Raw genomic sequence first — 26,380 nt, 5'->3', positions numbered from 1 at the left:
CATTATCTAAATCACTGACAAAGATATTGAACAGAACCGGACCCAGAACTGATTGCTGTAGGACCCCATTCGTTATGCCCTTGCAGCATGACTGTGAACCACTGACATCTACTCTCTGGGAACGGTTTTTCAACCAGTTATGCACCCACCTTGTAGTAGCTTCATCTAGGTTGCATTTCCTTAGTTTGTTTATGAGAAGTTCATGCGAGATAGTATCAAAAGCTTTACTAAACTCACTAAAAATATTTGCATGAAACTAGGAATGTTTGTTCCTCAAGCATTCATCTGCTCCTGCTATTTATTTTCTACCTGAAGTGATACATAATCCTCTGTTTTCAACATCTAATAATTTCCCCAGCAATCAATTATGATATCAGAAACAAAGGATTATAATTTAATGTCAGGAATAAACAGATGAACTCTTAAGGCTGAGAGAAGAGAAATACAGAAAAAATATAAGTGATAACAGTAGAAATGTTTTAAAAAGCAATACTTTTCTATGAGGCATGAGCTTCCCTTTAGAGACTGATACTATTTCAGATATTTTAAGAATCAGGAGACTATCCTGATTGTTTCTACTGTTTTATACTCTTGTGCTATATTTGGTGTATACCTGTGGTTTTCAACCTTTCCAGAATACTGTACTTCTCTCAAGAGTCTCATTTATCTTGCATACCCCAAGTTTCACCTCAATTTAAAACTACTTGTTTACAAAATCAGACATAAGAATGCAAGTGTCACAGCACATTATTACTGAAAAATTGCTTACTTTCTCATGTTTACCATATTTATAAAATAAATTGATTGGAATATAAATATTGTACTTACAGTTCAGTGTATAGTGGACAGAGCAGTACAGAACAAGTCATTGTGTGAAATTTTAGTTTGTACTGACTTCACTAGTGCTTTTTATGTAGCCTGGTGTAAAACCACGCAAATATCTAGATGAGTTGATGTACCTCAGCATACCACCCCGTGGTACTCACATACCTGGTTGAGAAACACTGGTGTATACCTCGTTGGTAGGCTCCACGCTGATTAGTTTTTTCGTGTTGAACTCTGCTTATAAGACTACTAACTTGGAATTTTATTGGGGATAACTTCATTTTTGGGGAGGAATCACCAAGTTCTGATTCAGGGCGGGTCTCAACTACAAGCGCTACATTGGCACAGCTACACTTATGCAGCTGCGCATCTGTAACGTGTTTGGTGAAGATGCTCTCTGCCGAGCGGAGAGAGCTCAACCCCAGGCTCTTGCACCGGTGTTAACTTGAGTTGCTATGTCTTCACTGATATGCTAACTCAGATTAACTAACCCAGATTAAGAACACACCGTTTTTTGGCAGTGTAGACTTGTGGATGGGGAGGGGCAGAGGATGGTTAAAGCTTTGCTTCAGGAGTGTTTCGGGCTACAGATTGATTCTCTGACTTTATTGCTATTGAAACAGCCATCATCTATTTATTTTTTCTTGATAATGTTTAGCTATGAGATTTGGTGTAATGCTTAAAGCCATTCAGTAGGAATTCATCAACGTGACTGTTCAGTGTCCAGCTGTGCATTTTGGGCCCAGCCCTGCATTCCTCGTATAACCCAAATTCACATTGTGTGTGCAAAAGAATGGGGGGAGGGTCAGGACCCAAGTCTCTCAATAATAGCAGCCTTTACTATTTAATGTGCAAGCCCCAATGTGTTTGGGAAATCTAATTCCATTGTCAAGTTGCCCTGATAAGGTATTAATGTTCGTGCATTTAGCATTCATGTTTTGCTAATGCTGTATGTAAATCTCATTCTATTAGCAAGTTTCCTGCATAATATATTAGCATCTTATTATAAATTCATCCGATATTATATGAATTTCTCATTTCAATCACTGACATTGGTGAAAGAGGGTCAAATTGTTCATTTTTATGGGCAGTTGACTACTTTCTCTAGTTTTGCATCGTCTATTTGTCTTGACATATATCGAGACTTCTGTTTTTCACCCTTCTTTCCATATTTTGTTCTTTAATCACTAGTTTTTCCCAAATCCTTTGTGCTTTTGATGATTTAATGTCATTCCGGTATACAGCACCCAAGCTGTGTGCTGGGAAATTCTGCAGGGAGTCAACCATGAAGCCCCTTCAGCTCCTGGATGCCCCAAACCCTGTAGACTCTGAAGAGTCACAGATTCCCCAGTCTTGCCCCTCTCCTGATTTGGTGGCACAGAGAGCCTGAGTGGAGCATAGCTCCATGGCACCCTGACGTGTGTGAACTTCCTCCCGAGGTCTGGCATCCTGTCACTGTTCACCCACTCAGCAGAACTGCACCTCAGTGTGTTGTAAGGAGAGCTCTCACTGATGGGGAGCAGGATTTCCCCCCTTATAAGTAGCTTAGTGGATTACTTCACAAGCAGCAAAATAAGCAGGTTTTGTTTTCCCAGTTTAAAATGATTCCAACAGCCGCTTTCCATTATACCAGCTTCCAGTGACAAACTTGTTTAGTGGATGGTGCCTTTCTGTTTTAAACACCGCCCAAGTCTTTTCACAATAGCAGAGCAGACCCATTTCCAGCAGAAAACCATTTATAACACAATAGCTAAAAGATTAGTCAAAGCATGGGATGGTAATAACAGTATTACAGATATCGTTATTTCATGTGTACAAAGCCTCAGTACTACACAGCTATGCTGCGAAGATATCCAGTTCTTTGTTAACGACAGCTTTATTGAAGACAAGCTTTCCAAATGAATCTACTAGAAATCCTATTAAAGTGCCATCCATTAAACCATTAGAACACTCATTAAAACGGTTAGTGCTGACTTGTTATTCATGAATTATTGGTCTTTCACGCTTCTGAGATGTCTGCCAATACCACTCTACCCTTTGTTCCCGCATGGCTGTTCAGTCCCAAGAAATGTAAATTAGCTTTCTCTCTCTAAAACATTTTTTGTGGGTGGGTGGGGCAGCTGAGGGGTGGCAAATGGGAAGGGAAAAGTAAATTACAGTTAAGGTCTATTTACCTGGATTTGACAGAAATTGTGTTAACTATATCCATATGTACAGCTAAATATTAATCAATGGATTAAGCCATCTGGCCCTACATCATAAAGAAGTGCACAGGGAGTATAATATGCTGCAGTAATGAACACATCCTGCTATACAACTGGTGAATGGCCGACAAAGACATCTGTTGTTTGATTTTTTTTCATATTGTTAAGCAGATTTAGATCATTTAAGCATTGGGGAGTGATAGGGGGAGGGGAAGGAAGGAATTGAACAGTTGAAGATAAGCTTTGTACAGTAAGTGTTATTTAATAGTTTATAAATTCCCATTATCAAATAGGCATAATAAAATGCTGAACTCCTTTTTCACAATGAACACGTAAAGAGCCCATGCTCATTCATATCAGTATCCTCCGAATGCAATCAAGTGTCCAAAAATGTGTCTCAAACTTGTTACGTGTTAAAATTTTTTAAAGAGTTGCCATTTAGAATGAGAGAGGGGAAAAAACCTTCTGGGGGAGGGGAGGAAAGCAGGGCAGGGATGGGGAAGGAAACCTATAATTTAGTCTCAAAACTAGTAGTGTTTGTCAGTTTACTCTGCTGGTTTCTAGTTTACTTGTCAAGTATGAAAAGAAAAATATAAGTGACATCTTAGATTTTAAAGTAATTTCTAGTGTACTTTTGCACCATAGGTACAGCCAAAAAAAGATCAGACAGTGTGTCTCCTGCAATTAGATGAGTAGAGCCAATACAATACATCATTCCTTCATTCTGAGCCAGTGAAGTGCTGAATAGCAAGCTTCTATTTTCATGTGAGCCATGCAAAAGACTAAATACATTGAGCTACTAATTCTGTCTGGCCAGTCACAAATAAAGCAAGCATGCCCTACTCCTCATTTGATCAATTAATTAAATGTATTTATTTACTTAAAGTTCAGAACCCACATCCGGAGACATATTTGTAAACTGTTCCTTTTTGTCTTGAACTGACAATGATTAGAACTATGAGCAGAAAATCACTTGGTCAAGTTTTATGTTTATATTAGTTTTTTTGCCATCTAATAGGATAAGAAATTTTATTTTTTTAAATGTGGAAAACCAGGAGGTGTAAGGTACAAACTTGGTGCATCAAGCTCCTTCATTTCTTCAAAAACAAAAGGACAAAAATTGTGTCTCTGAGAACAGTGATGGTGCAAATTGATAGCCCTTTTCTAAGTCAAAATGTGTTGATGAATTGCTAATCAGATGATATGGGGAAACTTGTGCTGCAAAAATAAAACTTTATCTTGCAAAAAACAAATACAAAAAACACAACTGTCCATCTTGCCTTTCTTCATCTTTGATCAATTAAATAGCAACAGAGATAAAGAATCAGAACCAACTGAACCAAAATTTCACTGCCCATCTTCTCCCAGGGGATGAAATATGCTGTTGTGGGGTAGCTGAGATAGTACTAAACCAGGATCTTTAGAAGCAGATTGTGACTTGAGTTATTGAGACACAGAAGAATTTCTCTCTGCAGCTGCTGACATAAAAAAGAATGGTGTGGGCTGTGGAAGACCAAGCCATGACACTGGAATGCTTTATTAATTACTGGGGAATGTGGAGCCCCTAAAAATAAACAAAACTAGTGCTGTGTCAGCGTATAGGTGGCAGATCATAAATAAAATAGGGAGTTAATAAAATACATGCTAGAAAATACATGCTAGAGCTTTTTATGCTCTGGGAAAAAAATAAAACCTTATTTGTTTTTTCTTCACAATTCACAAATCTTAAAAGAAGGGGGGGAAGGGGCATGAATTTTGCCTCTTCAACCTCTCACTCCTCACTAAAACTTTAATTTGTTAAGGTCTTCTTCATAATTAAGTCACACAAAAGTTTCAGAGTAACAGCTGTGTTAGTCTGTATTCGCAAAAAGAAAAGGAGTACTTGTGGCACCTTAGAGACTAACCAATTTATTTGAGCATAAGCTTTCGTGAGCTACAGCTCACTTCATCGGATATTTGAGCATAAGCTTTCGTGAGCTACAGCTCACTTCATCCGATGCATCCGATGAAGTGAGCTGTAGCTCACAAAAGCTTATGCTCAAATAAATTGGTTAGTCTCTAAGGTGCCACAAGTACTCCTTTTCTCTTCACACAAAAGTGTGTCAGTAGAAAAGACAAATCACTGTATTGGTCAATTCAAAACAGAAAAAAATAGCCCACAATTATTCTATATTGTAGTCTGAAAGCAAAGGGTTGAAGGACACTCAGCTAATAAATCCCATGTGTTCTCTTGGGTTTTGTCCTGGAAGTCCCAGAAAAGTTCTGGATCATTTCATGCTGAGGAATATATTACACTTTCTCCACCTACTGAATAATGTATCTTTTTACTCTGAGGTAAAAACACAGATGATTTACCCATCTACCTAACACCCTCTCCAAATGACAGAAAGTAATCTTGTAATATTCTAGAAGAATATGCCTTAGAGACTCACTGACATTCAGTTGGATGCTATGTTGTCATTCATCTGTCGGTTGGTCTGACTGTCTAAAGTTATTGTGCATCCAAGCTTAGTTCCACAGTTGGACCTGCCAGAGTCTATTGTGAACTCTGCTTTTGGCCTCTTAATACTTTGGCTATGAAAATAGTTTGGGCCTGAAAATTGCAGGATTTACTCTGAAGTCAAAGAAGATTCCATCCACAACATTAGAAGAAAATTGGTCAAATTTTAGTTACAAGTCATTCAAAAAAACCCTTCCATTTGAAACTGTAACTGCTAATATCTAGATATGATAAGTTGCTCGTTTAAGGTTCCTACATGAAGATTCTGAGCTATTCTACTAACTCTCCCTTGTAGCCAAACACAGTGGATCATATTAGAACTGACTCAGGAAGAGAAAAGAATGAGTCAGTCTCTGAAAGTAAACCCTGATTCATTAAAAGAACCCTGTTCAGGAAAGCACTTAAGCACGTGCTTAGGTGTAAGCATGAGCAATGGGATTCAAGTATTCCTTTAAATTTGGCAGGTCCTTTTGCACTATCCTAAATTGGGGCTTGAGAAAGCAAGAGGGAAGGAGAAGCCCTGGAACTAAACTAGTCTGAGGAGAAGTTTGGATGAACTTTTTGTGGTGTGGTCTTGCCTCATGTCTTTGTTACTTACCTCACTTATACTTACCCTTGTATGCTAGTATTATAATAATGTTACCAGCAAATTGACAATGGCCAGTGGAAATGAGTGAAGACTGACCTCCGTTCCTAACTCACCACATCCTTGTATATGATTTTGTACAAAGGGTACAGTCTTGGAGTCTTAAAATGCTACGTGACCTGCAGGAAGGGAGTGTTGGTATTTTACAGAAACTTAATAATATTCATAGAATTCACTCTGCAGGATAGAAAATCTCTTGTGGGTCTGATGTACAGGGGCCCGATCATCCTTTGCCCTGCACCTTATGTAGTCATCCAGACCAATGCAAAGAGACAGCAAAAGGCTGCAAAATCAGACTAGAAGAGTATTACTCTCACTTTGCGTTGGTGTAAATCACTACACGAGGTACAGAGAAAGGGAGATTCAGGTCCCAGGACTGACTGTTATGTCCAATCTGTTAAGATTCCTTGTGTCAACTTAAGAAAAGTATTGTGGCTCCAAACTTCTTTCCTTTTGTCAAGACAATACTATACAGTAATTGTATGTTTTTAAAGATTGTTTCTGTTTAGTGTTTCAACTACATCTTCCATTTGATTGCTAAACATGAAGTTCAGGCATTCTTTAGACTCACCAAACAAAAATAATAATCCAAGGAATAAACCCAGACAGACCAGGTTGATTTATTTAACAAGTATCCCTTAAATAAAAATATTTTCTGTAAAAAACAAACAAACAAACTAGGGACCAGATTCTCCATTGTAGAAGACCAGTTTGCACTGCATTACCAGCATAAACTAGGCCTAAGGCTGTTGTAACCAGCGCAGGGAAGCTCATCCTTAGTACAAAGGTGATTCTCTGGTGATGTAGAGTTGGTATCAGCTTTCTGATCTCATTCCACATCCCTGCTGTCAGCATAGCAAGAAAAACTGTCCAGAAGAAGGGGAGTGTAGCTGAGACACTCTGCTCTGGTCAGATCTCCTACTGCAGCTTGAGCTTCACGTGGTCATTTGCACAACTAAGAGCACTCTGCCAGTGGGAGACCAACCATGCACAGAGTTAACATTGCGATCCAGTCAATAGAGAGGGTAACTTTAAATCATCTTTGAACACACGCCCTGACATGAGTGCTGTCCAGTTCATCTGGATATCAGGATCTTAACTTACAACTTGGCTTGGCAAGATTTTTAAGAGCCAAATCATAGACCACTGAGTGTGGCCACATAGGTGAAAAAGGGAGAGTAAGGCAACCCAACCCAACACTCCCGCATAGCCTTACAGGATCTGGGGTCCAGTCAGATAGGGATAAGCAGGTTCAGTACGCCCACTAGGTATTTCTCTCCCATTCAGATGGGCATGGAATCTAGATTCTGTCTCCCAGTGCACCAGCCAGTACAGCTGAGCAGGTGGTGGGAGGTGGGTAGTAAGCTACTGCCAGTATTGTATAACTTCTGCCATGGAATACAGTGGAAGCATGGATGGAATCATAGTTCCTAGCTATGTGCCACCCCTTACACAGGTCAGGCAATAAAACCACAATCTAGCCATTATTTATATTTGCCCATTTGTTTATCATCAAATGTAAAATATACGTCTAAACTGAGGAAGTTCATTGGGTCTTGTCATTATTTCGGTGTGATCTGCAGAGCCTCTCAAGCAAAGTTGGCGGCATTGGCTGCTCCCCAACTGAAATAAAAACATTTCAAAACAGGAAAACATTTGTACATATTCAGAATTTAGTTAGCTAATATACCACTGGGTTCTGTGAAAACATATGTGGTTAGTAGGCTACTTTAAAAGAAGTTAGTGTGCTTGTAAAATATGTTCTTTTAAAAGCTCTTTCCATTGCCACAATTCTCTGAACAAAATAACCAAAATCTTGTTGTTTCTGAGATTGAACTTTGTATCGGCCTTTTTCCTGTCTTACTAAATCTCCCTTCAAAATATAGGCTGTTATATTTCTCATAGCAGCTGTGCTCCAGTAGAGCAAAATCAAACTCTGTCCCCTGTCAAACCCATGTGGTGAGTAATTTCAGAAGTCTCATGGGCACTAATGATGGAGAGCTAGTCCCCTCTAGGTTGATCTTGAGGTCAAAAAAGCCTCCACTGGACGGAGTGCATCTACAGTATCTCAAGGCAAAGACATAGAGAGGTCTTAAGCTTCAAGACAAGCAGCAAAGCAGTGAGCCTAGTAAACAACCCACACTATTTTCCATACCATCAAGTTACAGCTCCAACAAGCAGTCTGAAAGCTCCTAAAACAGACCTTTCTTCTTCTCATGGACCATAGCATGTAGGTCACTAAACGTTTTTGCCCTTTCCATTCAATAGTCAGAAAACTATAGATGTTTCCCTTTATGATCATGGCTGGGGAATATATTTGAAGGGCCCAGTTTATTTGTTTGGTTTGTAATTCACTGGCTATCTTGCCAACATGGTTGATGGAATGAAGAGGGTCCCCTGTTTGTTGGAATATTTCATACCACTGATGGGTGGACTACCTTCTTTTTACTGCCAGTAGCTGCCCTTTTAAGGTTATTCCCTGTGGGGAATGGAGTTAGTTCACGAATCATTCAGGGGAGAGTTGCCCCCAGAACGTAAGAGCATAGTAGTGCCGAGATACCGCTATAATTATTAACCATATCAGTTGCTCTATACTATATAACAACTGCACTGGGTACTGTCACAGAGGGAACACAGAATGCTTTTCATAGCATCCGTTTCATTGCCTCCAGAAAGAGAAGTGGGTGTTGATAGTTGAGAGGGCTGAATTTCCCTTGAAAAATTGGAACTCCAGTGAACAAGGGATTCCTTTATACCAGTTGTTTTTTCTGTGCCAAGTCCATTCAGGTAAGCAGTAATAAGTAATCTATTATTTGCTAGTCAATGACACTGGGATTTCCTGACCTTTTATTTATCCAGATTGGAGATGTAATAAATTATACAGGTTTGGATTAACACTGACATTTTTTAAATTATATTGTTGTTGTTTCATTTTATTTTACTCTCCCCAGTCACATTTATTTCCTAAAATTTCTGTTTTCACTCTGACAAACTCGTTTATGCTAGATACACTTCTTAGAGCCAAGAATTTAATCTAACTGAATTATAGATACTGATGGGAAAGTACAAAGTCAAAGGCAATTCAGATAGGACAAAGCACTGCTTCTCTTTAATTGACACTTGATCTATAAGAAACTGGTATAAGTTTGGGATATATCAAGCATGGAGTCAGCCTCATCTTTTAACCTCAGTTTCCCTTATGTTGCGTTGTAACCCAACGTGACAGGATGCAGCAGGCTACAGTTTGTGAAGAGGAATCAAGAGAATTCTCCCCCCCCCCCCATGACACTGTAGATGGCGTGTCATGTTATAAATGAAGTCGCCAGATGAAAAAAAACATTAGATGAGAAAGGATTAACAGTATCCTTGAACTGGTAGATTCAGTCTAATTACTCTAATTTAGTTTGGGCAGTTTGACACATCTCTAGTTGAACCATCGCCTAAGGGAAACAATTAAATAAGGGTTAAAGAGGAATAATAATTTCTGAAGAAGGTGCTGAATATCTGCCAGATCAGTAGCTCCTTAGAATATCTTACACCATGAACTGTTAAACTTGTGTAACTAGAAATCTTCATGCATTTGGCTCCTTCTCAATGACGTCTGTAATGATTACTTAGCTCAGAGTTAATTGGTTTTAAGTCTTAAATCCTAATGCAGTGTTAAGTCTTCACATGCAGCAATTGTAATTTAACCCCTAAATTTCTTTGACATACTGCAGTATTTCTTGGCTCTTTCGTTGTAACTAGATCAAATTTTCTTTCTACGTATCATCCAGGAAAATAAATGATAATGGCCTTAATTGTTTCATTGATCTCTTGATTCTTATTCAACCCTAATTCCAGCATTATTCATCTTGGAACTGTAGAAGGGCCAGATTTTTTAAAGATATTTAGGCACCTAAAGATGCAGATAGTTCCTAGCGGGATTTTCAGAAGCACTGAGGCACCTAACTCCCAATTCCCAGTAGTTATCTATCTTATATACCTTTAAAATCCTTGATCTTAATTACTGGTGTAGAAGTTAGTGTCAGTAAACAGGCTGGGTTTTACAACAAAGTGAATTCAAGGATCTGTCCTAGACTGGTGACAATTGTAACTTGTTCAGTACCTCTTCAGGGCAGCTAAGAAGCTTTTACAACAGTTTCCATGCAGCTTTGTATTTTACAGTCTTGCTGAACTTCACCTTTTTGACAATAGAATATACAGAGGGGAACAGTATTTATCTTATTAACTACAGTGAGAGATGCCAAATATCTAGAATGTAGATATATGAATGATACCTATATAAGAAAGGGAGATTTATCGACTTACTCCAGTGTTCCCAATTTATCTTTCCACAATTGTTCTAGTTAAAATAGTCTGACAATGAGAATCAGTTCGACATTTTTCTTATCTTCAGGCAGGTTGTATAACCAGGGCTGTCCCTACCCATATGCAAAGTACGCAGCTGTGTAGGGCACCAGGAAATTTGGGGCACCAAATCTCCTGGTGCCCTAAGCAGCTGCATGCTGCTCCAGCCCCTGCCCCACAGCCCTGCCCCTGCTTCAACCCTGTCCCACCCCCACTCCACCCCTTCCCCAAAGCCCCCGCTCCTGCTCCACCCCAGCCCCACCCACCACTCCCCATAGGACTGCAGCAGAGCTGGGCCTGCACTCAATGGCGGCGGGAAGTGCAGCGACCCAGCCTCAGCCACGCACTGGTGAGTTCTGGGGGGTGGTTCCCCCTTGCCCCCCCAAGCTAGTCCCGACCCCGCCGTGCAGAGGCCTGGGGTCCCACACACACCCCCGCATGGCCTCAGAATAGCTAGGGATGGCCCTGTGTATAACTATCTATAAGCTTATAAGATATTTTGAGAATAAGAATCTGGTTTACTACCATATTCCCCTACGGCCCCCAATATGTGTATTATACAGGACCTAACACAAAGGGGTCCCCAGTCTCAGCTGGTGCCTCGGGTGCTACCATGATACAAGTAATAATTTTTAAATCCATTTCTTTCTATAGCATAATCTAGTATATGTGCAAAAATGTTTGCAAAACACAGGTGGATCTGAAACCTATCAGAATCTTTTTTTAATCTGTATGTGACTTGAAAACTAATGAATAAAAGGTATTTCTATAGTTTACAATTCAAAACATGGCTAAAATCTCAGAAAGCATGATTAGCTATCCCTAGATGAGTACTAGATTTCCATTTTTGTGTGTCCATATTATTTCATACTCTCTGTCCCTCCTTCCATGTAGAAAGAGAGTTTCTCCTGTTTTTCTCTTTCGTATAAGAACAAATGAGAGGCTATATAAGGAAGATGCCTAAATGTAACTGTCAATAGGTGTCAGTATGATCGAGTGCAGTACTTTTTAGGCTGTGGCTAAATGCTTTGTGTCATGCAGTGCTATATGAATAATCTCTGGTTGTGTGGACTTTTTATAAAGCAAAAGTAAAACTGGGAGCGTACTGTTTGCAGTCTTTACTATTCATGTTATCTTGTGCTTTTAAGCTAATATTTTTTCATTTTTTTTAAAGTCAATTGACCCTGGCCAGCAGTTTACATGGGAGCATTCTAATCTGGAAGTAAACAAACCAAAGAATAGATATGCAAATGTAATTGCATATGACCATTCTCGTGTTCTACTTTCAGCAATAGAAGGTAAGGAGCTCTTTAACAAATTAAACTAATTAAATATTAAATGCTAATGTAACAGTTTTACCACTTCTTGTCAATTAAATTAATAGCTTTAAATTCATGTAATAATCATCCTTTTTCAGTGTTCATTTGCAGTAATTCAATAACATGAAGCGTTAAAAGCTAGACAAGGTCATATATAGCAAGAGGGAGACTTCTTACTCAACACATCTGCTCCTTGTGTGTATGCCAAGTCTTATCTACTTACTTTTTTGACAAAAATTGTTGCTACTTTTTTACTCCTAACAGCACAACTATTAGGGAGTGTGAGATGGTTTCTTGTCTGGCTCTCACATTATCAGCATAATGGATAACTCGTTTTCATTTGCCAAATCTTTACTGATGCTGATAACACATGAGCCAGAAAGAACAGAGCTTGGCTTTCTCGTCCCAGAGTGAGTATGCAGAACTGTCAGTTAGAAAATCCAACTTTTTACTTGTAAACTAAACAATTTTTTCTTGGAAGTCATTGACAGACAATAACTGAATTTCTGTTACTGGAAACTCAAAATGAGTTGAGTTACTGGAAACTCAAAATGTCATTGCTTGTAGATGGGCATGGTAGTATAAATGACAAGGTTTTAGTTGTAGCTGTTTTTGACCAACTGTTTTGCAAAGATCTGATCATGTAGTGTGCTTCCCTGTTGTGAGTGAATTAGGCTATCCACGATGAGTGGCTCTATAGGGTTTGTCTAGTTTCCCAAGTGCTAAAACAACAGGAGTCACTGATTATCCATCAGAGGATTTTTTTCACTGGCTACTTCTCACTACCTATCCAAGCTGTTTCTTGGAATTAAGGCAGATTTTCAGTTTATTCTACACAGCTGGCCACCATGTATTAGTGATGTCAGTAATATAATTGATTACATATTTAAGTGGGACAATTTAAATGAAAATAAAAATTGCCTTTAGTAAGCTTTGATAGATCTTGTATATTGAATTGGCTTTAAAATTAAAGAGGACTTTCAGTCCTTGTATCCTGTATGCAAAGACATAGTTACTTCATTTTTAACGTTCTATATGTTAAATTGTGCAGTGTTTTAATCTGCATTGTGAACACCTTATCTTTGGCTACTCCCAACCTGCAGACATGAAATATAGCAGTGATGGTATTTATAGGTGTAATCAATTCTCTAGTATGCTATGCACAGCCAAGTAAATGCTCAGCGAAGGAAAACACAATTCCACTGGTTGAGCTTTACCTCTTTGCCTAATTTATTGCAGCTGCATATTGTACGCTTTGATAACACAGAGACAGTTTCTCAAGTATATTAGAAAATTTAAATGATTGCCTTGAAAAATTTGCATATAATAATCATCTTACATTTGTTCCACCTATGGAGCTCATTTAACTGGTATTGACTAAATTTTTTGGTGGTGTCAGTTAAATTTCCTCACATTACTTTATAGAAATATCTAGCTGAACACCAAAGAGTTTACTAAAAATTAGAGTTGTCTCTGCTGTTGGTTAGATTCTCATGTTGTTGCTTTGTTGTAGTTCAGCACACAAAACAACCACAACTCCACAAATGAGGATAGGTAAATAGTAAAAAAAAACAAAAAAAACAAACCAAACCACTGTGCAGTGATGCTCTTCTGAATTGTTTAAATGTACTTTGGAGAAAATGGTAAAGTCACAAGTAACTAGTTCTAAAGCAAGGAAGATGATTTTTCACTGGGTGCAGGCTGGGAAGAGAGTTGAGTAACTGACAAAAGAGAAGAACATTTAATTTCAAATAAATCCATTTGTTGACTCGTGAGTGAATTAAGAGATGGCTGGGTTTGAAAAGGCCTGCCAGATTCCCCTTAACAAGTGACCCTGGAAATGAACATGTTTCGGAGATGTGATCAGAATGGGAAAAAGGAAAAAAAAAAACCCAGAAATAATACTCAAACAAGGTTAATCGAATTACCCAGTAGACTAACTTTTTAAAATAAAAATTACGAGAATCAAAGAAAAGTTCTAAATAATTCTTTTTCAAGCGTAGTATTTGCAGAAAAGGAGTCTACCTGGTAAAGAAATACTTAACGAGTTTGAGAAAAACATAAACACTAACTGTAATGTTTGATTTCCCTTTTTAATGGCATAAATAACCTGAGGAAGTTAAAGTGACTAACTCTTTAAAAATGCTGTTGATCCTAAGTCCATAAAACATAATTATAGCCATATGAAATATCAGTGATAGACTTACACACACACACAAATAGTTTTTTGACTCCACCGGGTGATTTACCTACCTTTATAAACTTTTCAGGCCTCAATATATGACAACCAAAGCAACATAAATCAAGTGTGAAATGTTTGCTTGTGTTAAAATGATGTGACTTAAAATAAGCAATAAGTTTACTATTTAACTCCTCGTTTCTGAAGAGATTTTCTATGGATATATGTCTGAGTTATTTTATGTATCTAACGTGCTAAATTTAATATACTGGCTTAACGTTGTGTAATAAGTGTTTCTTTTTCAAGCGTCAATACTTCATTACACTGTTTTGTCAGTCTATAAATAAAAATAAACATTCCCTGTAGGAAAATACATAAGCTACCCAGTATTTCATTTGACAGCTGCGTTTGTTTTCAAGCTGCCATGGAAATGAATGCTTTTAATATTGTTACAGGAATATGTTTCAGAGTGACACTATCCACATAGGTCAGGCCTAGCAGCTGGACTATGTTGCATTTGTTTTAACCTCATGAGAATCATTGTTCATTATTTTAGATACCTATGAGCCTCATCCAAAGCTCACTGAGGTCAATTGAAAGACTCCCATTAATGTCAATGGGTTTTGGATCCAACCCTGTGTTATTTCTAAAATTCTCTATTGAGAAATCTATCCAGCTACAAAAAAAGCACCACATCCCCAATAATAACATCAGGTGCATAGAATGTCTCAGTCAGACATGTGTTTTGTTTTTTGCAACTGTAGTACTTAACAATCTATCTAGGTATGGTGACCCCCATCACTTAAATGTTTGGGGACCTCAAAGTTCATCGTTCCGGTGAAGAAATGAAGTATAGAGAGACTGAGTTATGTGCCCAAGATCACAAAGGGAGAGCCAGGGATCAAACTCAGATCTCCCGAGTCCTAGTCCAGTGCCTTAACAAACACTATTCGCACAACTGTGATACCTTTGTTATTGATGCTGTTGTACAAACAAGGAACACAGAAATTGCCAGACTGAGGTGGATCCAAGATCCATCTAGTTCAGTATCCTGTCTCTGACAGTGGCCAGTAGTAGATGCTTCAGCAGAAGATTTAAGAACCCAGTTGTAGACAGATGTGGGATCATCTGCTTTCATCATCTCTAAAAGTTAAAAATTGACTTAAGCCCTGAATCATGGGGTTAAAGTTCTCTTCCAGAAGTTGTATTAGCATTAGCTGTTGTATTCTTGTTATACGTTTAAACATCCAGTCCCTTTTTTTAATCTTTCTAAGTTCTTGGACTCAACAACTTTCTGTGGCAATGAGTTCCACGGTCAACACTGTATATTGTATAAACAGATAATGGTTTTGAATTTGTGACATTTTAATTTCTTTTCATTAAATGCCACGTTAGGAGGTAAACCCAAGTTGGTTATGTTCATTTCAATTTCTGTCTGAAGAAAAATATCATTTGACAGAATTCTTCTCCAGTGTGCAAGTTGAATCTCATCTATGATATTGTGCTGTTTTTGGATGTGTCCAGAAGGAACACATGAAAGGAGAGAAGAAGGTGAAGCTCTGTAGTACTAGAAGAGAGCAGAATATCAGAGTTGAGATCTGACATATGGATTGGTATAGATCTGAGAGCAGAAATTTTCCCCATATTTGTTAAACATAAACAGATAAAATTAGCACAAATAGAAAATTCATTTTAAATGTCAAAAGAGGGTTTAAAAATAGTGGGAAATAAAATATTTTTTAAAATGCATGTACGAAAAGGGCTTTCAGTTCTTGTTTGGAGGCATCTAAGACTAAAAATCTGCAATCTCTGTTTGGATTTGCATAATATTAGCAATTGAAAAAATTCAGGTGTAAATAATATCTGTCATATCACAACTGCTTGATTATTTGTCTTTTGGGCAGGTTAGCACCTTTAAAATGAGATTATGCATTGGAGTAAATCTGTGCATATAAAGAAAAAGGCAAGAAACTGCTAATACGCTTATTTTATATTGGGTCACCAGTTACCACTAAATTGGCATTCACTGTTTAGCTCATGATCTTTAGCTGTAGAAGGTATTCTGACAAATGTATATTGTTAAATACTTACTGAATAGTTAAGGGCAACAGCAGTGTACTGCAGTCTGGTTACTCATGCTCTCTGTCACACTGCAGTTGTATTATGTTCTGTTCATAAAACAAAACCAAATGTTCAGGGTGATTTCCTGTCCCTTCCCATCCGCAGGCAATGTGCCTGAGACACAGAAGAACCACTGCATAATAGGGTGTAGAGGGCAGGCTGAATGGCTGTCTCTAGATATGAGTGGCTGTCTCAACAGCAAAGCTGAGGGGAATTTTGAGGGTGTAAACAGCCTGGACTGTGGATCTGCTTACCACCCAAAACCGCTCAGTGAAGAAATATGTTGGAGTTGCAGATGCTACCGGAGCTGGGAGGCCGTGCTAGGACACAGTTGCTTTACTAAAAAGAAAAGGAGTACTTGTGGCACCTTAGAGACTAACACATTTATTTGAGCATAAGCTTTCGTGAGCTACAGCTCACTTCATCGGATGTATTCAGTGGAAAATACAGTGGGGAGATTTATATACACAGAGAACTCTATACTCTGTTATCATACACACTGTAAGGAGACTGATCACTTAAGATGAGCATCATCAAGGATCTACAACCAATCCTGAAGGACGACCCATCACTCTCACAGACCTTGGGAGACAGGCCAGTCCTTGCTTACAGACATCCCTCCAACCTGAAGCAAATACTCACCAGCAGCCACACACCACACAACAGAACCACTAACCGATGAACCTATCCTTGCAACAAAGCCCGTTGCCAACTGTGCCCACATATCTATTCAGGGGACACCATCACAGAGCCTAATAACATCAGCCATACTATCAGAGGCTCGTTCACCTGCACATCTGCCATATATGTGATATATGCCATCATGTGCCAGCAATGCCCCTCTGCCATGGACATTGGTCAAACTGGACAGTCTCTACGTAAAAGAATAAATGGACACAAATCAGATGTCAAGAATTATAACATTCATAAACCAGGTGGAGAACACTTCAATCTCTCTGGTCACTCGATTACAGACCTAAATATTATATTCCAACAAAAAGACTTCAAAAACAGACTCCAACGAGAGACTGCTGAATTGGAATTAATTTGCAAACTGGATACAATTAACTTAGGCTTGAATAGAGACTGGGAGTGGATCAGTCATTATACAAAGGAAAACTATTTCCCCATGTTTATTCCCCCCCACACACTGTTCCTCAGACGTTCTTGTCAACGGCTGGAAATGGCCCACCTTGATTATCACTACAAAAGGTTTTTTCCCCCTGCTCTCCTGCTGGTAATAGCTCACCTTACCTGATCACTCTCGTTACCGTGTGTATAGTAACACCCATTGTTTCATGTTCTCTGTGTATATAAATCTCCCCATTGTATTTTCCACTTTATGCATCCGATGAAGTGAGCTGTAGCTCACGAAAGCTTATGCTCAAATAAATTGGTTAGTCTATAAGGTGCCACAAGTACTCCTTTTCTTTTTGCGAATACAGTCTAACACGGCTGCTACTCTGAAATCAGTTGCTTTACTGATACTCCAAGACCAAGAGGAGACAATTCCATTCATTTCCCCAACACGTGTATCCCTGCATGTCCCTCTGGAGAGCCTGTCATAAATATAAAGGGAAGGGTAAACACCTTTGAAATCCCTCCTGGCCAGAGGAAAAATCCTTTAACCTGTAAAGGGTTAAGAAGCTAGGATTACCTCGCTGGCACCTGACCAAAATGACCCATGAGGAGACAAGATACTTTCAAAAGCTGGGAGGAGGGAGAAAAACAAAGAGTCTGTGTCTGTCTGTGTGATGCTTTTGCCGGGGACAGAACAGGAATGGAGTCTTAGAACTTAGTAAGTAATCTAGCTAGATATGCGTTAGATTATGATTTCTTTAAATGGGTGAGAAATTAAGCAGTGCTGAATAGAATGGATATTCCTGTCTCTGTGTCTTTTTGTAACTTAAGGTTTTGCCTAGAGGGATTCTCTATGTTTTGAATCTAATTACCCTGTAAGGTATTTACCATCCTGATTTTACAGAGGTGATGCTTTTTTACTTTTTTCTTCAATTAAAATCCTTCTTTTCAGACACTGAATGCTTTTTCATTGTCCTTGAGATCCAAGGGTTTGGGTCTGTGGTCACCTATGCAAATTGGTGAGGATTTTTACCAAACCTTCCCCAGGAAGTGGGGTGCAAGTGTTGGAAGGATTTTGGGGGGAAAGACATTTCCAAACAACGCTTTCCTAATAAATAAACCCAGATAAATGTTTGGTGGTGGCAGTGGAAGTCCAAGGACAAAGGGTAAAATAGTTTGTACCTTGGAGAAGTTTTAACCTAAGCTGGTAAAAGTAAGCTTAGGAGGTTTTCATGCAGGTCCCTACCAGTTCAGAGTGGGGAAGGAACCTTGACAGAGCCCTTGCAAAATGTCCATGGGCTTGGTTTTTGCACAGAGGTGAAGGATGTGGTCCTTAGTTGTTTAATGTAAATTCTGGTAGTAAAATTGTTTTCCTACCAAATTATTTTGCTTTAAAAAAATTGAACTGAATTTTTTTTGTCTGAAGCAGTATTTTAGTTCATAGGTAAAAGGAACACTATGACTTTACAGTATGTCATCCAGGTATTAATATTAATATTTACTTCCATTCAGGAATTCCTTTGATAGACATCATAGTGTTGTACTGTATATCTTTACTCACCCTGGAAGAACTGAAGAGCTACTTTATGAATAAAATGAGTTTCAGAGAGCCACACAATTATCAGTGTGTTGTCCTCACATTGCACTTCAATACTTGTTGTGCAATATTGTGTCAATATGACACTGTCATCAGAAAGCACTGTTGTGGCATTGTGCTGTTATTATCTGTGCCTCTCTGTGAGACTTTGTTTAATGTTTTATCTCCACTTTTTTCTCTTTCTACCCTTCCAACCCCTTCCTTGCCTAGAGTCTTTCTGTTGATCAATTTAGAAAATTTGAAAGTGACTGTAACTTTTTTTGTTTTTCCTTGGCCCCCTCCCTCCACTTTTCTCAGCCTTCTTTCCTTGCTTGTCTGCCCTGGCTTTTCTTTCCTGGAGATAATTTTCTGTCTCTCCCTTCCTTGTTGTTTATTCCTGTCTTCACCTTCCCCTCACCACTGTCTCCTAGATACCAATTCTAGTTTTAAATCTTTCCATCTTTTTCTGCTCTTTGTTCCCTTTTCACTGTCTCCTCTTCTCTCTGTTCCATGGTCCTTTTCCTCATTCTGTCTGTTCAGTCATCCTGCTCCTTTTCACTTATCATATTCTGTTCTCCTCTCCAAAGTTTTCTCTCTCTCTATTGCCTTCTGCCCTGGAAACTCCTATATCTCTTGTCCTTTCCATTCATTTCTTTCCTGTACTCTTCTAGTCCCATCAGCCCGTCCCACCGCCAACCCATATACCATCCCATGCCAACAATCCATCTTCTCCTCCACCTAAGTTTCTCCTCTTTCCTTTGTTCCTTAAACTACTTTGCAATATATTATATTTCCCTGCGCCCTAGTGAAATGTCTTCATTTTATCAATATTTATTATTAGAAGTGTCTGCTGAATACTTCTCTTTTTTCAATGAGCTCTAAATACTACATGGTATTTATATCATGGCGCCGTTTGAGTTTGGTAGTTTCCTTACCAATATCTATCGTGTTACAAGAAAACTTTCTCAGAAACAACATTTTTGATTTGCATCCAATAGCTGTTTTCGTTCATTTCATCCTGACATAGTTCAAAACATTAGTCATTGATTTAAACCGATATTATAGCTTCATCAGCATTTTCTATTCATCATTACATTATCTCAAGTTAATTGTTTACAAGCATGACAGAGTTTAATCCTATTACTTCAGACTCTTTTTTTAAATACTTAACAGCACATCTTTTAGAGAAGCCTCACAGAAACAAAGGTTTATGGTTTAATTTGTCTTAAATAGAAAGACTGTGCAGTACTTAGCCTTTGTAAAGAGTTGAAACAATTTCATGATATGATTTCAGTCTGTGAATAAAAAGTAAAGTCTAATTAAAGCTATTTCAGATGACAACTTTCTTCAGGGAATCAAAGAAATAATGTTAAGGTCTGCATTACCAGCCCCATTGTGTGGGACTTGTATCTCTTAACCTGTGTACACAGGGAATATTGCTGCTTGTTCAACTCTCGTTTTATTTCATAAAAACAATCCAATAGTAAGTCAGTAACCACAGAGAGACAGTTTGTTTTTATACCTGTTATCTGCTGTGTTTCTCAATTGTGTTATTGGGTATTTTTGTTTCACTGGTTTTTATGCTCTCTGTGTGTAAAATCTGGCTCCTTTATTCTCCGGAGAAGCCAAGGTCTTTTGTGCTCAGCCATTCATCTAATGTTGCCACCACAATGCTAGATCCCCATGCTAAGGAGGGAATTTCCAGACTTTGGTCACTCCTTCCCACAGAGAGAAGGGCTATTAGAAAAGAGGTGTGAGAGAATTGTTCTGCACCACCTGGAAACTCATCCGTCAACTGAACTCTCAGGCATGAACTGGGACACCATCACTAGTACAACTTCTACAATGGGGATGATGCTGCAGAGATCAGGCCCGATTCTGTGCCCAGTTACACTGGCATAAATCAGTAATAACACTAATGCATTCCTCCAGTTTCAGAGCAGCGTAACTAAATACAGAATTTAGCCCATTGTCTCTTTCCTGACTCATGCGTTTACAGAAAGCAGGCATACAAAAACCACTGATCTCAGACTGTTACACCCAAATCTAAGTAATGATGGCAGTTGCCTCTGTGCTTGTGGGTAAGATGCCTTTAAGCTATGGTAACTAACAAAGATTTGCAGGATTTCTTCGTAGTACAATCAAACTGGCTGGCTTTTGATTGTTTTTATGCTATTAGATATGACACAGTGTTGTCCAGTTTTCTCAGCTCGGAGTGTGGTTATGGTCAGAGAAGTGACTATAAAATGACATGTTGTTACAGTACATGTATCTCCCTCTGCAATGGGCATTTAACTTTTGCTCAGTTTACAAGTTATTGCACTAGACACTTGCCAGAGAATAATATGAGAAGGCCCATGCCCTGAAGGATTGGTGTGTGTGTTGTGGGAGGTGGTTGAGCAAAGGAGTAGTGTTATGCAGGGATGGGGGTTGACTGGGAGACCAAGTGAAATGAGTTTTTTGGGGCTCATTTTGAATGTAATTGGCGTGTGTCTGAAAAAAGATGACTGGGAGACTAAGGCCACGTCTACACTCCCCGCCGGATTGGCGGGTAGTGATCAATCTATCTAGTGTAGACGCGATAAATCGATCCCCGATCACTCTGCCGTTGACTCCAGAACTCCACCAGGGCGAGAGGTGGAAGCGGAGTTGACGGGGGAGTGGCTGCCGTCGATCCCGTGCCGCAAGGACGCGAAGTAAGTGATTCTAAGTCAATCTAAGATACATCAACTTCAGCTATGCTATTCTCATAGCTGAAGTTGTGTACCTTAGATCGATTCCTCCCCCCATCCCCCAGTGTAGACCAAACCTAAGTCAGAGTGGTTGTAGGGGTGTCTAGGAGAGAGTGAGAGTCATGGAGGTGGTGGTAGCATGTGTGGAGGTAACAAGGGAGAGTGGGAGAGGTGAGCATTGGGGTTGGCGGAGGAATAAGTGGGTTGAATAGCGTGAACCCTATGAATCCTCACAGTCTGAGCAGGGAAAACCAATCCTGCTTAGTGTTGGCCTCTCTGCACTCCCCTCCCTTGAAACACATCACTGCACACAGCCTTCTTCACAGACAGGAGTGCAGATACATTAATTTAGTACTACTTGAAGCAGAATTCACTTCAAGAATTCTAGTGAAGATAACTTGCTCATATCATCTGCTTTGGGACAAGGAAATGCTGCAGAGAAACGGTTTGCCGATTCATGTCCAAGGGAGCCCCCCTTACAAATTCCATGCAGTCTAATCTCCATGAGGAAGTGTAGCACAGATTCCTTTCCACCAGTAAAAGGGGATGCAGGTGAGAGTGCCGGCTCTGTGGTATGTTCCACTTTCTCTTGGCCCTGCAAAAGCCCCTCTGCAAATACTCATAAGGTTAACTCGTCTTCTCTCTTGATTTCTTTCCAGGGTTGAGTGGAGATCTAGTCTGGGAACATCCCTTGTTCAGACAATTTTAAATATTAAAATTTCAGCCATTCTGGAACATTTTTTTTATTATTTTTTTTGTTTTGATTCTTTAGCAGTACAGTTAGCATTGGATTCAAGGAGTATTAGTGCAGTGTTTGATGTAGAGTTTTCAGTATTTCCTCTTGCTGATAATCTTCAGGGTGAGTTGTGTACCGTTGGCTCCAGAGGCCAACCATCCCAGAAGATCACTTTACAAAAAAAAGTGTTGTTGTTTTTTTTAATTTTCATGCTTTTATTTATAACAACATATGCTTCAAAGTGTGATACCAGACATCATAATATAATTCTAATTTATTCAGAAAATGTTTCTTACCAGCCTGATGTAGTTTCTTCATTATTAATACCCAGTAGCTATATATTTCTCATGCTGGCCTCATGCATCTTCTCATCTGCCTTGTGAAGATGTTTTTTTTATTATCTTGATAAAGGAAGAAAATGTGACATTATGCCCAGCAGATGTATTTTCTAAATCATCAACTCAGATTTCCACATTTAAGGAAACATGAAAACGTGTCTAATTAAGTCAGAGAGAGCCTTTTGAACCCCAATTCCCATCCTTTGTAAATGGAATTGATGCTTTTCAGGCATGCACACAGCATAGACTTACTAGGGAAAAATAACCAGGAGTCACATGATGTGGTCTTCAAGGAGTCACTTTTTGAAATGTCTGTAATGAAGTAAGTGTCAATAAAATGACCCATTATCCTGAAAACAACCAAGAGCAGTCCACAAACAAAATTACTGAAAACAAAGGAAAGAGAAGAGAATCATCACTGTGAAAGAAAAGCTTCTAGCCAAGAGGTGCAAGAAATTGGTGGGGACAGGGAAATAGACCACAAGTGAATCTTGCATCTATATTTAGGGAGGACACCATCAGGACAGTCAGAAGTTAGGGGAGAAATCTTGTCATCTCTCTTTCCTCCCTACATCTCCACCCATTTTATTGTGCCTTTTAATGTTATGGGTGAGCACTGTAAAATAAATAGCTGAGGGATCTTTCTATGCCAGTTCTGACCCATCTGAGGCATTTTGATGCATGGTAAAGCTGGTCAGGAAAACTGTCTTATTTCTTGTAGAAAATTTCAAAGAAAATGAGTGTTTTCCCCATTTTTATCAATTTTTTTAGAATGTTTATTCAGGTTGTCATGGAAAAATTAAATACCAAACAGCTTTTAACACTAAAAAATGTTCATTTTTATAAAAAACCTGAAAAAATTTGATGAAAGCAGAAACTTTCTCAGGAAATTTTTTGTTTTGGTAGTGGGAAAATAAGTGTGGCAATTTTTTTTCAACCAACTCTAAGGCATAGAGTCAGTAGGCCTTCCTGTGACTCTGGGTGTTTCTAGATCTGGGAATGCTGCTTGTTCCCTCTTCAACTCTGAAGTTAGAGGTCTTTTCCTGTCCTGAGCTATTTAGTCAGCACTTTCCTCCTACATGTGTGCATGCATGTATATACACATACAGACACACATATTAAAAGCCAAATTGAAAACACAGTTAAACCAAATGCTATTTAGACAGGTAAAAAATAAATCTATATCGCTTCCTTGAGCCTCCAAGGCTTGTTTTACTGACCAAACTAAGGCTATCCTAACGTATAATCCATAGTTTTATAATCTTTTCCAGATTATATTGGATCTTAATTAGTCTCATTGTAAGAGGTCAGTAACCTTATTCAGTGCTCATTGGGCACTGGATTGAAAAAATAGGTATATTTAAAAAATCTCAATAAGTAGCAAAAGAAAAGATTTGATAATGGGATTACTCCACTGTATAGTCAGATTTCGTCTTTATTTCAGAATAGTCTGTCTAATTTACCTAACTGCTTCTTAGGATAGCTGTGGGGAGGACAGAGGCACACATGTCATCCGATGAAGTGAGCTGTAGCTCACGAAAGCTTATGCTCAAATAAATTGGTCAGTGTCTAAGGTGCCACAAGTACTACTTTTCTTTTTGCGAATACAGACTAACACGGCTGTTACTCTGAAACATGTGCCTGTTGGTGAGTGTGACATGAGTTTTCGAAAGAGAGAGGCTCAGTTATAAATTAAGTCATAAATAAGAAGATATAGTTTTTATGACTCTGATCCTGAAGTACCGATTGGAAGATTATTCATAAATAGATACTTTGTAAAGTGCTTTGAGATCTAGTGATGGCTAAGCTCTACATAAGAGCTAGTTGTTGGAAGAGGTGGGCAGAGGTAGAGCGGGGGCAGGAAGGGGAGGGCAGGGGCAGGGGCCTTGGGGGAAGGGGTGGAGTGGGGGGGTGGGGAAGGAGTCGAGCAGGGCAGACCCTGAGGCAGAACCGGAAGGTTAAGCACCCCCCCCCCGGCAGATTAAAAAGTCAGTGCCGCTGATAGCTGTGTATCTAGTAGTTTGACATAGAATCATAGGACTGGAAGGGACCTTGAGGGGTCTTCTAATCTAGTCCTCTGCACTCAAGGCAGGATTAAGTATTATCTAGCATAATTATAAAAGCATAAAACAGTAATTCCTGCCAAAAGAAAAATGACTCAGAAGACTCTTAGCTCTACTTTCGTACTGCTCTATTCTGATGCACAATTTGATATGTTCCAGCCAACATTTCTGAAAATACAATAGTTTTCCACACAAAAATGAAAAAAATAGAGAAAAAACAGCTGCTCCAAATCCTAGTCTCTGGAGGATCTCAAAGTCATCAATTAGAAAACAGTAATGATACAAGCTCTCTCTCACCAATAGAAATTGGTCCAATAAAAGATATTTCCTCACGCATCTTGTCTCTCTGGTAATGACACTGTAAGTATGGTATGAATACGCTGAATCCCTAACCAATCTTCAGAAGAGCACATAGTCCCAGAGTTAAATCCTGCTATGACATCTTTGGAGTCAATAGGAGCCTTTGTCTTCAGTAGGTGCAGAATCGAGCCCTTAGAGTTTGGCTTCACTGGCAACTCAAAACAGTAACAAAACACACCTTAGAAACTACATTTCCTCCCAGAGCACTAGGGTGTTTGTCTACCTGTGTTTTAAACCACACCCATTACCTCTGTATCTGGTTTCCCTCTGTTATATCAATTTTGATGGAATAAATGGGCCCAAAGAGGCAAATTGTTAACATGACCCTGTCATTGTACAACATTAAACAGTTGTAAACAAGGTTCAGGGTTTGGTACACAGACACCTCATTTTAGTTCTATAGTAAACACACATTAAAAATTCTTCAATCTTTTCTTAAAAATACAAAAAAGAAGGAAAAAGAGCTAGTGTTTGAAAAGTGAAGTACTGAGTAAGTCTTTTAGTTTAACAACACTCCTTGTCCTCTTTCCCTTTAGATGGGGGGAGAATTTTTCTTTCCCCTAACAGTTTTTTAGCTGGTGTTAAAGATAGTAATAACTTTTGAGGAAAAGAGTTAGTTGAGATGTGCTGGAGCTGCTGTTGTTAAAGTCTGATCCCATTTTGTAGAAGACAAATACACACACAAGAGAAGGGAGAGAAGAACAGCAAAGGTAGAAAATGCAGCTTCTGCCTCTGGTGTTGATTCTCACTTGCCACCTTACTGCAGAACTGTACTGGCATAGCATGCAAATGGTCTTATCAACCACTGCGAGACGTGGCAAACTGACACCAACGTTGGGCTATGTAAGACATTGCTTTTAGCTGCCTCGTTGGTCACAGTCTTACAGCACTGTTGCAAAGTATACAGCCTTGGCCAGCTAAGCCAGTCTCTTAATAAACAGAAAGGCAAAAAAGAGAGAAAGGAAAGAGAAGAAATAAGGTGGGGAATGAAAAGGACACACAAATGGTGGGTGACAGCAGGAATCAAAGTCTCATGTTCCCAAGTGGGGTTCAGGATTTAATCAGAGCAGGTAGTAGTGGCAGATGTCATCTGGGTCCCTTTCTCTGTCTCCTGTCTGGTCAGAACTTCTTTCAGGACCAGGATGACAAAGGGCCAGCAGTGTCACAGTGGATCTGAGGAGACAGAGGTCAGCCACAGTGGTGAAGCTCACATCTTCCGGTCTACCTGTCTCCGCATCCGAAGTAGTTGATAGCGTATTTTTCTCCCCCAAAGTATTTTCTTATAAGAACCCCCATAAGAGAGCAATGGGAGAAATCCTTTCATTATTTTGTCCAACAATTCTGGGTCATT

At 39.1% G+C, this 26,380-nt stretch overlaps 1 protein-coding gene across 44 annotated transcripts in view; it reads left to right on the top strand.

Moving 5' to 3' along the window:
• PTPRD (protein tyrosine phosphatase receptor type D) overlaps positions 1–26,380 on the top strand; it is a 1,705,510-nt gene that overhangs the window by 1,614,973 nt on the left and 64,157 nt on the right. For all 44 annotated transcript variants that reach the window (XR_012159111.1, XM_073345355.1, XM_073345353.1 and 41 more), the window contains one exon: positions 11,700–11,823. Coding sequence is in view for 43 of the 44 variants with exons in the window: in XM_073345355.1 (XP_073201456.1) it covers positions 11,700–11,823 (124 nt within the window). In the remaining variant the exon portion in view is untranslated. The remainder of the gene's footprint in view (positions 1–11,699; positions 11,824–26,380) is intronic.

The sequence above is a fragment of the Lepidochelys kempii genome, chromosome 5 (genome assembly GCF_965140265.1).
Source record: "Lepidochelys kempii isolate rLepKem1 chromosome 5, rLepKem1.hap2, whole genome shotgun sequence".
Classification (NCBI taxonomy): Eukaryota; Metazoa; Chordata; order Testudines; family Cheloniidae; genus Lepidochelys; species Lepidochelys kempii.
Note: the sequence above shows the minus strand (reverse complement) of the source record. Positions and strands in the feature narration are given on the sequence as shown.